The sequence below is a fragment of the Eumetopias jubatus genome, unplaced genomic scaffold (genome assembly GCF_037043125.1).
Source record: "Eumetopias jubatus isolate StellerSeaLion01/CBP00866 unplaced genomic scaffold, mEumJub1_p1.0 scaffold_5, whole genome shotgun sequence".
NCBI classification, from domain to species: Eukaryota; Metazoa; Chordata; class Mammalia; order Carnivora; family Otariidae; genus Eumetopias; species Eumetopias jubatus.
In genome coordinates this window covers 69,359,454-69,374,756 of record NW_028274811.1, presented here as the reverse complement: position 1 = coordinate 69,374,756, position 15,303 = coordinate 69,359,454, and the positions used below count along the sequence as shown (strand labels likewise).

Here is a 15,303-nt window from a genome sequence, read left to right as displayed (position 1 = left end):
TTATTAATTAATAATAAAAATTCTTCCTTTGGAAATGTATTTTATTCCCTAAGAAAATATTTAGTAAAATTTTTAAAGGTTTTTCCTGAGTCCACAAAGAGAAGTGTTCCCATTTGGAGCTGATTTTTTTTAGATCTAACATTTTTATGGGAAGACAATATTTAAAGTTACACTTTAAAAAAAAGCAAAGTGATACTTTTTAACTAGTATGCATCTAGTTGTTAAATATAGAGATGGCAAGAATTATTTTTTCTAAAAAGAATAATACACTAGAAAAAAATATAAATTGAATTTTGAATTACCTTGTGTCCTGACATCATACAGAATGACTTGGTATACTTCTTTCTCCTCCGGAATGTTGTCATCCAACAAATGCACAAATACTGTCTTATTCAATGACCCCTATGAGAAACAGAAAGAAATTCATCCTTCTATTGTCACCGAACACAAAATACTTCCTGCTTTTATTAGATTTATAAATTGTGCATCCAAATACATTTACATTTAAGCAAGCATCCTGTGGCTTAAAAAATAAAAAATAAAAACACTGACTCATGGGAAACTAGGCATAAAGCAGACAGGGGCTAATTGTGGAGGATCTTGAATGCTGAGCTAATGAATGTAGATCTTACCCAATATATGATGTAGCACTATTGAAATTTTAAGACAAAGCAATACATTGGGGGGATTTCTACGGCAGTGGTGAAAAAGAAGGCCATGTTGCAGAAAAGCAGGTACTAGGAGGCCATGTAGTTACTCAAGGCAGAAAGTTATGGGGGTTAGCTTAATATTAACGGAGTGGAAATGATAAGGAAAAAGAATATGGAATTCATTATCAAACAAGAATTCATATTGAGTGAGTGTGGAAAGGAGACGAAGATGGATTAAATGGTGATTTCCTAACCAAGAAATGCTTTCATAAAGTTATTTCCCACCAATTGCCTTCTTTCAAACTATCAGAAAGAGCTTCTAAATGGCACCTCAAAAATACAGTGTGAACAGGACATAAAAAGATATTTGTTTTTAGAGCTATATTTGCTATACTCTTGCATGTAAAGTTTCAAGACAGTGAGGAGTTAAGAGAGAAGGACAAGCACTACCCATCATGTTTGGAACGACACAGTGGACACCAAAAATGGGAGGCCAGGAGAGCAGCAAGAGAACTTGGCTCAAATACAAAGTTGATATCTGCTGTTTCCTTCAAGAAGATCTGCCATGTACATAGGAAAAAAAAAACCACTTTTTAAGTCTTAGAACTTCTCTGAGTAATGTTCTTCCTCTAGCTTTCTAGCAAGCTCTCCCATCAATCTCTGTTAAATGTTGTTTTACACAGAGTTTTCCCATTTTCTTCAAAACATACTGTCTTCTCTACATATTTGTGTTAAATCTTTTCTTTGTGGTATTACCTCAGGAAAAAAGAGTTGTCCAGTAGAGTTAGCAAAATTGAGTTCTAGATTTTGCCCAATAATTTTCCAGCTAACAGAAACATTTCCTCGACCAGGGGGTGTTCTTACCACATGGAATTGCAAAATTTCTCCTGCAAATGAAATGTACAGATTGATAAATGTTTAATGGAAAATAAACAACATTTGAACTCAACAAAACCCAAATCCCAAACATGCAACTATTACAGCACCTTTTCCAAGAACATTACAAGGCTGTTCTGTTTTGGACTTTCCAGAAGCTTTATACATGCTTATTGTTTATTAACACAGGGATCCCACTTTTAAATACTTTCATTTAGTAGAATTTCAGGAAGTTCAATATGTAAAAATTACCAAAAGCACATGCTAAAATGGGAAACACAAACTTTTATACACTCCAAAACATGCATCAGAACATAAATGTTCTGTAAATTAAAGAAAATAATAAAGTCCTTATGGTCAAAACTAGTAATAACACAAGTAAATTCTTCTTCCACTTCTCAAAAGGACACAAATTCCTTACACTGATATGCAATGTGATTTTACACAATGCATGCATAAAAATGCTTGCAAATACCTGAAAATCACATTTCTTTAAATTGTAACTTACATATACCATCAATGATTTTGTTTTATAAAAAGAAATACAAAGGAAAGTTGTCAAATTTGTACATGAGCCTCTGTAACTTCACCAAAGTTACAGTTTTCCTTCCTGGGTAATTGAGGTATTCTAGACACTTTACACTTTCCATTCCTGGTTTTTCTCCTCACATAATACTTTGTAAAATTGAAGAAAATCATGACAATCATTTCTTTTAAACCACTGAAAGTGGAAAGTAAGTTCCTAGGGAGTATTGCTGATGGCCACATAGCTTGCTGAAAATACGCTCAATTCAAAAGTCTTACACGATGCCAAGTAGTGCCAACACACTAAAATTTTCATACTAAATTTAAGCACACGTAACTTTAGTGCAATGAATTATTTTGGGAGTGGGAAACATAAGAAAGCAAAGCATCAGAAAGACTTTTAAATAATATTTCCTCAGACACTTCAATGTATGCATTTTTAAGTGTTTCATTACAAAAAAAAATTAATCACCATTACAGTTGTAGACTATGTCTTGGATTTTTTTTTAAACATATAGGTACTGCTAGTTAGGAATCAGATTGTCTCAGGGTAACTAAAAGCCTGTACAATCAGCCATAATTGCCAAAATTTGTGTTACTTGTATAATTCATATGAACAAACAGAGGCATGACTATGAAATCCTAGAGTTCCTCTATTGCACACCTTGCAGAATTTCTCATAGGGCAGCTTTGTATTAAACAAAGAGTTTATTCCTGAGAGACATAAAGAGAGCCTTGGAGTAATTAAGCACTTTCACCTAAGTGTGGTCTGGTGACACAGGTTTAAAAAGGTTTAAAGAGTCACAGGTTTCATTTTTTTTTAAGTCACAAAACTTAGTAATACTTCAAGAAGAAAATTACAGAAGTTTGATCAAGTGCTAAAAATGCATTATGAACGCAAGTGGCCAGAAAACAAATTGTAGGTCAATAAAGATCCATGTTGAAGGGGAACCTATAACCATAATAATAAAAAATGGTTGCAAGATTGTACATGGAGATTTGGGAATAATATACCATTAAAAGGTGAAAATAAAAATGAAATGCTAAGGAGAGAAAAGTAAAATCCTCCTACAAACTTACTACATTTAAAATCCTCAAAGTCTAATACCTCAAAGTCAATATCATCTTTAAAAATTTAGCAAGTAACCTGCAAGAAAATATTGCAAGAAACACAATTTGAAACAGGACATACACACACACACAAGTGTACACATAAATAAAAGGTAAAGAAAGTATTCCTTAAATACAATCTTGTAAGCCAAGCCTACTGCAAATCATGTGAAAAAAGCATGAACAGTGTGAAAATTTTCCTAATAAATAACCAAAATGGAGGTAGTGACTTTCCTTGTTAAGGCAGACTCTCAGGAACCAGGTCCATTTAAAATGTCTCCTGGGAAAAATTACCAGAAAGTTACCTGGATAAGGAGTCAAAAAACAGTTGTAGAAAAGGAGAAACTGAGAAAAAGGAAAAAGGAAAACTGAGAAACAAGTGCTTAGTCTTTTAAATATAAAGGAAAGGATAAAAGGAACGTCCTACAGAGAGTAGGTTATAATTTTCATATAAATATTTTACTAGGTGCTACACTATCTTCTTGTGTTCGCCCACGATGAAAGCCTAAATAGGGCCCTTACCTACAGAAGAGTCTGACAACATACCCGGAAGACCATCTTCATATAAAATCCAGAGTCCACCAAAAGTTGGACTTTTACTCTAAAACAGATGATCTATCATATAGCATCTAGGCCTAGCCTAATGCAGATTAAGAAATATAAACATAAAATGTATTTTAATAACCCTGAGTATTTTGTCTACTTGTTCCCAAAACAAACCAAGAGTTTTTCTAAAAGACAAACATTAACTACACTGTGTGTAATAATAATGGAAAATTAAAATACAGGAAATATATTTTAATAGATACATGTATACACGCTATACATGGGCTATCCAAATTAACTGCCCTCTACAATAGACAGAAATGATTTAAACTAATTATAGGGATATGAATAGTGTGCCACACAAACTATCAATATAAACCATTAAGAAAAAAGTTGAGTGTTTCTAATATAGCAGCTCTGTATTTTTAAAGAGAAATGCATTTCTTGTTCAAGTTTTTGCCTAAAAAGGATTCAAATTGTCTCTGTTAAAAGGGCAAATTTTAAATCCATTGACTATGATATGATGATTATGATGTTGCTGAGATGGATGACTGAGTGAAACATCTAATATGGATTTATAAAGGGCACATTTATACATAGTTTTCAAACACAGTAAAAATCTACTGTTCCATATTTTTAAATTTTCCCATTCCATCTGAAAGAAAGTAATATTTTACCACTGGGCATCTGTCCAATTGTTTTAGCACAAAAAACAGAAATAGAATTCTACAGAATTCAGTACATTGTTAAACACTAAGAAAATTCCTCCCCATGAACTGAAAATGTATTCTAGAGCCAGAAGTTCAGCATTGTCCACATTTTAAACCTAACCACATAAATGAAACTCTAACACTAGGCCAAAAACAGTGTTAACATTGTTTAAGACTACCTGGCATGATTTTTTTTTTACCCTGTTTGTTTAACAGTTATCTTGAAGAATCACCATGAAGTTTTCATTAATTCACTTTAGTAAACAAATATGCTTGGTACACATTTCTCTGTGCAAGCTTGTGGTAACATAAAAAATACACACAAAATTCTGAATCATTGAGGTTCAACATAATGTTTTTGAAAAAAGAAAATTCAGATTCTAGGAAAAAACTTAGGAATAAAGGTACAGGAAAGTAAGAAAAGGAATAAAAATTCACCCCAATTTTTATTTAGAAAATATGAAAAATCTAGGGAGCACACATGCAAGCAATAAAAGCAAGTCAGTGTTTTATTTCTGGTACCAAACCCATGTTCATAGAGTAATAAGATAATGCACATTTTTTTACCAATAACACATTTAGGCCATTTACTTTAATTACTAAACTTTTTCCTCTTTGCAAAAAAAAAACAAACATACAAATTATAAGCCCATAAACAATGCTTCTGAATATCAGCAAAATAAAAATGTTATAAAAGTTTCTAGAAAGGCTTATTTGAACTTCTAAACTTATCTTGCCACAAATCGGTAGCAAACACTCTGTGGATGGGCAATGATTTGAGGACCCTACTTTGAGGAGCACCGCCCAAAGACCTCTACATTCTTAGATATTTGCTTCCCATCCCAAATTCTTTAAAATCCTCTATAGTTACCACTGTCTCCTCCAGCCCATTTGGGAATCTAATCTCACTGGTTGCCCATGTTAGCATGAGACACAGTGATTACCTTCTTTCTGATAATTAATGAAAACACACTCTTATCTTTGTCTCTTCCCACCTCTGGCAGAGCCTTCTCTCTCTCCAAAAAGGTCTTTTTCCTTTCTCAGCACCTTAGCCTTATGTTCCACACAGCTCCATCTTTGACACCTTGCTTTTCTTCCTCTATCCACAAAGATCCTATTAATTCTCCTGAGTTCAACTATTATCTCTAAAAACCTAATTTCCACCTCTAACATGAGATAGAGTCAGGTTTTCTCATTAGTTTGCTTCTCTCACACAAACATTGTTACTCAAAGTCATTATTTTTCCAACTCAAGTCACTTGAAATATTTGCCAAAAGTTCCTGCAATGTCGAGTTCTACAGCAGATTAAGTTCAAGCAAAACATAATTTCTTCTCACAAATTTCCTTATATTATGGACTTTGGACATAGTGGGCTTTGGTTAAGCTCCACTATGAATAACTGTGTGCTACTTAATTTCTCAGAAATTCACTCTCCTTATGAGAATATGAGATGTATGCCATTATACCCACTTTATAGGACTGTTGTTCAAATTAAGTGCAATAATGGATGTGAAATGTCTGGCATACAGAAAACACTCAATAAATGTTATTGTTGTTGTCATTATTTTTGACATTAACTTCTACAGTGACTTTTACTTATATTACAAATAATTTTTTTAAAGTTGCTGATCTGTCTTTAGATTGGACTTAGAGCAATGTGTTAGTCATTTTTATTCACTACTGCTGTGACAACATGAGATTCTGAACCACTGATAAAAAGAAAGAGTGTTGGAAAATAGTTCAGACATTTGCATTGGTAAGTTAAATAAACTCACAAGTTGGGAGTACAGTGAAGTACAAGGTAATGCACACTAAAACATATTTAGCTTCAAGCACAGCAAACAATGAGCTGGATCACCTTGTCAAGTCACCTAATCTCTCTGTGTATAGAATTCTATAGAATTCTATTTCTCTTTTTTGTGCTAAACACAGTTTTCTCATCTATGAAATAGAAGTCCAAATACATGATCTATATCCTTGTTGTTTCTTCTCTTTCTGAGGTATGGTTATTTATTCTTATTTCTAAACACAGACTATAGTGAAACACAGGCTACTAAATACCAGTTTTATCACAAATAGACTTATTCAAAGACAAAACAACATTGCTAAAATGTTTGAAGCAAAAATTAACCTGTACATGCAAAATCCTACATATGATGTAAAATGTTAAGAATCAAGAAAATTTTTATTTTTTAAGAAAAAATAGACATTTTCTAATTTTTTTCTAGTTTGGCACTTCATTCATAAAACATATCCACACAATATAAAATCCAGGGTAAAATATTCTCTAACTACAAACTACTACTTGTTTTGAACAAGGAGCCAATGTTCCACTGTTTAATATCAACAACTACCACTACCATATAAACTTGCTAGGAAATGTGATAAGCACTTTACATTCATTAACTCATTTAATCCTAAGAAATCTATGAAGTAAGTAATATTGCTTGTCATTTAATAAATGAGAAAGCTGAGCATCCCAAGTTTGACTAAGTTCCTAAAACCACACCAGTGGGGGAAGCAAGCAAAAATCTCAAGGGTCCTGAGTACTTAAACAGTTCATGACAGACCCCTCTCCCAGCTAAGTTCCAGGCATACTAACATCCACAGCTCTACACAATAATAAAAGTATAAAAAAAAATGGAAACTTTAAAAGAATAAGCAAAAAATGACCTCTACAGAAAAGAGAATGAATATGCTGAACAAAAAAAGGAACCCACCTTCGTGACCTATGACAGATCTGGAAGCTGTCTGAAAGCTAACAATTCCCGCCACGTTGTCATTGGCCAAAATGTTCACTCTAACAGTGTCGGAGCTGGGCAAAATTCTACTTCCCCCTTCAGTGTACACCAAACTAACTATGATGCTTTCATCATCCTCTGGCTCAGAATCATCCAAAATGGCTAAGATGACTGTCTTTTTGGTTTCACCTATAAAAAAAATTAATGGAATAAAAACCAAAGTAACAAAATCACCAACATAGAGAATCCACAAAGGCCCAAAATTACTTCCACTTTAAAAAGTTAAGTAAAGGGGCGCCTGGGTGGCTCAATCGTTAAGGGTCTGCCTTCGGCTCAGGTCATGATCCCAGGGTCCTGGGATCGAGCCCCGCATCAGGCTCCCTGCTCAGCGGAAAGCCTGTTTCTCCCTCTCCCAATCCTCCTGCTTTGTGTTCCTTCTCTCACTGTGTCTCTCTCTGTCAAATAAATAAATAAAACCTTAAAAAAAATAAAAAGTTAAGTAAAAATATGTAAATGAATATCATGAGGAATATTAGTGTAACTACAAGCAAATGCTATATGTTAATCTGTATATCCCTTCACATATAAAACACTAAATTTTATTAATATGGACAGATTGTGAAGAAGGCATTTTGAATTATGGAAAAATTTAAAGGGTAGAATTATTGAAAAGAATCATAGTTTTATTCCTGGTCTTTAGCCTAGAAAAATGACACAGCTAGGGAAAAGACTTCTAAGGTACGTTCAGTTGAGAAACAGCTCTCTCTCGGTGAATGGAGTCTCATTCTCATTCTGGCATTCCTGTGAATAATTTTTTTTCAGGTAATCAAGCCAATACGTCCCTGAAAGACCAGGAACACTTAGGGGATGGTGGTCAAAATGGCAAACAGGAAAGGGATGGCAAAATCTGAGTGAAAGAACTGGCCTGAATGAGATGAGTCTTTGGAAAACTAAATGAATCAAATACCAGGTTCCAGGATGTGGGAAAATGAAGGAAGGAGGCAGAAGAGGAATTCAAAGGGATGAGTGACAGTGACAAGGCTCAAGCATTCTACTTTTTAATTTGGTCTAGGACCCCACTAGTACATACAGCAGCCGTGAACACCCCTAAACCCAACAGGGCTTCTGCAGTTCAGCCTATTAGCCTCCACCTAATTCTTTGCCACTTTTTGGAAAGAGGACAAAAGGGTGAGATGAGAAAAAGTGGGAAAAAGAAGAAAGGGGACATGAATGTATGTTCTCTCATGACCCTGCTGCATTTCATCAATTCACAGTATCAAGACTGTCTCAAGAGACTATAGATTATCTAAGAATCTAGGTTAGCTATTAAATATATTCTATTTTTGTGATGCTAAAGTTACAATTTAAGGTAATACTAATTTTTATAATGGTATTACTTTATATGAAAACTTTCTTTGTAGTTACTAAAGCTGCAGGAAAATCTAACTTTAAATTTTCATCTCCAGTCATCCTCATTAAATTTTCATTATTTCCTTTGAAATAAGGAGAAATGTTACTAAATACCAAACTGTACCGCCAGCTGCACCGAGGATATCATATTCCATCATTACCAAAATAATTTACTAGGAAATAACCATTATAGAAATGTGATATACTATTTTTAAAATTTACTCTAAAACATAATGCTTATTAGATATTTCAAAAAGTATACTACACACGAATCATGATCATGACCCCCAATTACTGTTTCCCAAAATAGTATACGCTAAAAAAGTTGAACAAAAAAAGATGCAATGATTTGCTCTATGACACAGAATTGTGAATAACACTCACTTCCTTCATTTTTTGGGATATCATGAGGTTTTTATAAGTATACATTTTTTTAATAAGAAAAACACTATGCTAAAAACCATATGGAATCCGTAATTGCCCAAATCAGGATTTGAGCAATGATCTTAATAAAGATACCTTTCCCCCACCCAAAGATAATTATTTTAAACAAATGAACTTTCCAAACTTCCAAATATTAGATGATTCAACCAGTCCTGAAAAAGAATCAGTGAATGTGACCCTAATTTTAATCTGTGGGCCAAGTTATCTATGACTATATTATTCATGAAAATTTACAGTAGTTATCCCACTCAAGCCCAAGAACATTATTATAAATTGATCTATCCCTAGATTTAACTTAATATGAATGAAATCATCAAAGTTCATACTATTTATACTTACATATTATTTTTATTGAAGATTCTCGTGGGTAAGACATATCAGTAGCTAGGAAACTGAGTATTAACTGGGAAGCTTTTTTACATATACTAGACAAATCAGGATAAATCTTCAATGAAAATAATTTGTTAGTATAAATAGTATGAACTTGGGTAATTTCCCTTACAAAATTAAAACTTGCCTTGAGTTGACTTTGTTTCCTTATAGGCATTGCCAACACTATAAAGGAATAAAACCCACACATTCCCTGGAAACCTTCTCTTTTTAATAAACTAAAAAAGATACACATCAGCCTATGTATGTCAAGGGTCAACCATTAACAAGCTAACTAACTTCTTTTTTAAACCATACCGCACTTGTATATATTAGCAAGAATCTAGGGGCGCCTGGGTGGCTCAGTAGGCTAAGCGTCTGCCTTCAGCTCAGGTCATGATCCCAGGGTCCTGGGATTGAGCCCCGCATTGGGCTCCCTGCTCAGCGGGAAGCCAGCTTCTCCCTCTCCCACTCCCCCTGCTTGTGTTCCCTCTCGCTGTGTCTCTCTCCATCAAATAAATAAATATTAAAAAAAGGAATCTACACAGTAAGAATTCTTACGAACATTATCATAAAAATTAACTACAATGACTTTGCCAGGGGATACTAAAATCCATTTAGAACCATCACTTACCTTCAGCAAAAGTCAGAATATCTCCAGCACCTATAAAATCTAAACCTTCAGTAGCAGTTCCACCAACAACACGCCATTCGACTGTCACCTGACCTAAGCTGCCCCCTGTCCTGTGGATCATCAGCTCCACTCTGGTTTGGGGCTGCTCCTGAACTTCAAAATATAAGCCATCTTCAGAGGTATTGGGACTAACACTGTAGATCATGAACACTCCAAAGGCATCACCATTTAATGCTATGACAACTGTAGACGTATTTGGCTGTCCTATGGTTGGTTGGTTTTTAAAACTGGCTGTGATGTTCATGAGGTGAACTTCAAGGAGAGAAATTAGAAAACTCTCATCCATCTCTGGGAAATCATCGGGAAGAATAGAAACTGTGAGATTTGCAAATTCATCACCCTCCAGCATTATGGCCCATTGCCTTATCACAGGCTCATAGTCACTCTCAGCCACAGCCTGACCACTAAACAGAGATGCTACCCTGGTCATGTTTTTCCTATAGGTCCAGGAGTCCGAGTTGTTAACCACTGGACTGATCCATGATGTCATCCAAAAACACTGAGGGCCCTCAGAAGCACTGAAAAAAGAGAACGCTGAGCACGCATGTTCTTTGAGACACAAAGTGGCACAGGTATACTGGGGTTCCTTCATGGCAGAGACATTCACCCAAGTTCTCCACAGCGGGTCAGGCACCCCTTGAATTGGCGATTCATAGTAGGACAGTAAATCTTGACCTTCCTCGACTGCAAGAGCCACTGCATCAATATCAGAAGTACTGTAGAACAACAACAGCCGACCAAAGTGCCCTCCGCTAAAACGTGGAGTGACAATTAAAAGACAGGTTAAGCACTCAAAGCAATCTGTGGGTTACACAGAAAAGGAAAATACTGACTGCAGTTTTCACTTTTTTTTTTAAGTATGTAAAGTAAGAGTACAAACACAACCATGTTTCTTAATTACATTTGTCTTTCAACATTTTATTTTCTCATGCAAGGGAATCTTGCTAGTTTTCAATTAAGCAATAGTTATTCTTAACAAAGCTATAAAGATACCCTGCAAGATATGCAAATTATATCCATTTCAGAATTATCAAACCGAATTAGAAAATGAATTTTCATTACCAGATTTCACTGAAACAAGGTAATAATGATAATAGCATGCGTGCATTTTAAGAAAATGTAATTCTTGCCACAAATTCCCAAGACCCCTTATTTTCTATTTCTGAAGGAGTTTGGTGAACTTTACACTGCCTCACGCACTCACGGAGAAAAAACAACCTGAAAACCACCCACTTCATACAGCGTCTGAATATTCTTTAATTTGGAAGCTAGTTGTATTTAAGTTCTAATTCAAATAAATCATAGACTAAAGCAATAATTTTCTGTGGTTAGAAAGCCCGATGATGTATAATCTATTATCTATTTCACTAGTAAGAGGTATGATAAATATATTGGGCTCTTCATATTAATAGGCATAATTCAATTAACAAATTACCAAACCTATAAAAGAATTTACATTATATAACCACCACCAAACCTAAATTATTTAATTGCACAAGAGGTCATTTCCCACTACACAATACCCATCCCCCCACAGATGCAAGCCATTATTTCATATACCTTCGCCTAACAGTTATGTTAGCACAGGAACTTCGCTCCAGAGGCTCTTGAACACGATAAACCGACTGAACAAAGGCTACGGTACCATAAGGATTATCATTGGCAGGAATAACAATATTTGCCACTCGATCTAACCCAATAGTACCTCCACCAGAGGCATCAGTTAGCTGTACTTGGATAACCTAAAAATACAGTGAAAATATCCTTAACAAAATCCCAGTTCTGAAATTAAAATAACAATGATGCAGGTGGGGGACAATCAAACATATAATCCATACAAGGACAAGGACCAAATATAATGTAATATGAATGGACTCAAAGGAACTCCCCCCATTTACAAATCCAACATGTAACAGAATAATACATTACTGACTTTTAATAGTGATGCACAATTATACATAACAAACAGGCCATTTAAATTCCTTAATATTTAGGTATATAATCTTATAAATCAATTTTAAGATCCTTGTTTATAGTTACCATTTCAATGATACATTTTTATGTCGATTCTATACATTTTTTTATTTAGGGAAAATATTGCATGTATGTTTCATAAGTAGCTAATCTATTATGCTTTATTTCCCACATTATCTTAAATGGAAATTCTCTGACAAAATTTAAAACAAAAGACATCAGATCATAATGCCACCTAAATTTAAAGAGAAGGAAAAGAGAAATGTTTTATATATATTAACTAATATCTAATATTTTAGAACTGAAAAACACAATTAACATTCAAATGAAATGTTATGGACTTCCCTTCTATGAAAATCTGATATTATTAAAGAATAAATGCTATTAAAAGTAACTTAATGACACCTAGGTTTTCATAATACTTGAATTTCATAATATAAAATTGTCTTCAGTTAATATATGTTAGTAATGAATCAACTTTCCTGTTGAGACTATTTTTATTTGCCACCTAGCTTCTTCATCATGAAAAATAAGTATCAGGCAGATATGTCTAGCATGGTATTTGTCATATAGTAAATTTTCAAAACTATTGAAGAATAAATAAGTGAATAAGTAGAAAATCAAAATCTAAATTTAATTATGATCGACTGGCCCACATTCAAGCTAAGAGGGAGTCTGGATACAAACAAATGAAGAGTTTATATGGAAAAATGTATAAATATACATGTTAAATATCTAAAGATATAGATTTAATCATTTAACGAAAATGTGGGAAAATACAATGTAACTATACAAAAAATTAACACTCGTGTACTGCGATATGGACCAGACCTTTTTCTAGAATATTGTTTTTATCTATAAAAATCACTTTTATACTACCATATTTTGAAAATTCTTGCAGAAATAATTAACTTGACATTCTCTATAAATGCCACAACAACAGCCATCTGTTCTAGTCACTATAAGACAAGGTATGATTTACAGTGTCATTCTATACTAGGCCATTCCTCTCACCTCTTCAATCTCCGGAACGTCGTCAGCCAGGACCTCTAACAACAAGGTTTGAATGGTTTCCCCAGGGGCAAAGGTCACATTACCTGAGACAACTCGCAGGTCACCAGTAGCAAGCTGTCCATTAATGTTGGCGACCCACTGAACAGTAACATTGCCGAGTGTCCCAGAATTTCGAATTATTGGCAGGTTTACCTTCACTGAGTTAAGCTCAGGTTCCTCTACAATAAGTTTAGTAATCTGAAAACCTGAAGGGCAGAACAAAGTTAATTTCAAATACAAAATAGCTGATTGTTTTTTCCCTTACGCAGTCTAAATATAAATAGCTAAGACCTCCAAAATCAGAGTAACATGCTGTGATAATTGGTCAGGACTGCCAAAATTTCCACATTATTATTCATTATGACAGAAGCAGAAATCACAAACAGAATCTCACAGCGGTCAGGCATGTAGCAGTCATGGGGGAAGTAGGTCTACTGAGTTCTGTAGCTAACTGCACAGTGCAAGCCTGGTCCAAAGAGGCCGCTGCTATTTTGCTCCCACGACTGATGCTATGGAGATTCAATGTTCCCAGATTTCCTGCTAATCAAGAAAGCCCAGAAATCCAGATTTTTGTGTAAATTGATGTAAACTAATTTTTGAAAGAATTGTCTAAGATCCACAAAACACATCTAGAAGCCAGATCTGACTTACAAGCCTAAAAGTTTGTCCCTTCCGTATTTATGCTAAGACGTTTTCTTTTTTTAATAACCACTAACCACTGCTATGGAGGATGCATAGATATCCCATATATCGGTAACAGCTGGTTAAAAAGGGAAACATGATCAAATTAATTCTAAATCTCTAAAAATGAAGAAATGTATGATCTATATCGACAAGTGAAAAGAAAGCCACAAACTAGTTTGGTTACCAAATAATCCATAGGGGTCATCAGAGGCCTCAATAATGATGATCGCCTCTGTTAATGCCCCTAGTTGGGCTCCTCCCGTTGTTTCATTCAGCAACTGCACAAGAAAAGATTCTTCCAGTTCAGGGTAGATGTCATTAATGATATATATTGGCACAGATTTACTGGTTTCCCCTTCTAGCAAGACCACATCTGATGAGGCTATGCTATAATCTTCACCTATAAAGATAAAAATCAAAATGCTAAAACTTATTCCCACATATGGTAAGAACCATGCCATACACTAGTAAAATATTATGACCTATCAAATTCCATAGATATACTTGTAAAACTTTTGCGAGGACACTAACTACATATATTCTAAACAAAAAGATTTTACCTCTCTTCTCAGAAAAAATAGGTTTGAGATCATAAAATAATGAAAAAGACCTCCAAAGGGTGTTCAAGTTTATCCTTTCATTTTTAGAAAGATGTATACATAATATCTTCTATTTGTCATATACAGACATGGATGATAGAGCTATAATACAGATATGGACATACACAAAAATATATAGAGTCATCCATTACCACAAGATAACCCCTTATCTACAAAAGAGAAAGAAAATGTGCACAATCTTTTAAAACAAAGAACAGAACTAAAATTCTGACCTCACTAGAAAGATACATTATACTGTTGTACAGATACAGGCATGTTGGCATCAGCAATGTTATTGCTGGAAACTATGGGCTTTCCTAAAAATTTGGATTAAAAGCTGCTACTGCATACCGCTCAGGTTGGCAGCAGCTTTGTTTCTGGTCAAACAGTGGGAAGGGAAAGGAGAGAGTCTTCTTATGAAGCCTAAGGGCTAATTTCTGAGAACACTGATTCATCCCCACTGTTAGGCAATGTGCAGGGCCCCCTACAGACAGTCAGACATTCCTCTAAGCTACCCATCCTGCATGCGTGCACGCACACACGTACACCAACCCCCCCCCCCGCCAACGAAGGGAATAGGTGAGCCTGGTTTATTATCTTTTCAAACAAATATCATTTATTTCAAAATATCAAGCGTGTTATCCTATCCATTCACACTCATGTTCCTTCGAGTGCATGCTAGAAAGATTCTAATTGAATAGCTTTCGGGCAGATCTCCCTCTAGATGCTGTAACTGCACCAATAAAAAAGGCAGTCTCCTAATGTTTGCATTTGGCAGTGAAATCATTTTGCTTACATTGAATAGTTAATGCTAGCCATTGCCTCTTCCACATTCTTCATAAATAAATAAACAAGCACGATAAATGGGTTGAGAGGCAAGACTGTTGCCAAGCACTGCGACCATGTGGCTGCACATTT

General features: G+C 34.7%; 1 protein-coding gene across 1 annotated transcript in view; it reads right to left on the bottom strand.

Annotated features, from left to right (window-relative positions):
* The window catches only part of ADGRV1 (adhesion G protein-coupled receptor V1), a 502,011-nt gene that overhangs the window by 405,182 nt on the left and 81,526 nt on the right, over positions 1-15,303 (bottom strand). Inside the window, exons 30-36 of the mRNA XM_028091942.2 lie at positions 13,971-14,186; positions 13,064-13,308; positions 11,636-11,817; positions 10,016-10,827; positions 7,138-7,347; positions 1,407-1,537; positions 303-402 (exon numbers count right to left, since the gene is read on the bottom strand). Coding sequence (XP_027947743.2) covers positions 303-402; positions 1,407-1,537; positions 7,138-7,347; positions 10,016-10,827; positions 11,636-11,817; positions 13,064-13,308; positions 13,971-14,186 — 1,896 coding nt within the window. The remainder of the gene's footprint in view (positions 1-302; positions 403-1,406; positions 1,538-7,137; positions 7,348-10,015; positions 10,828-11,635; positions 11,818-13,063; positions 13,309-13,970; positions 14,187-15,303) is intronic.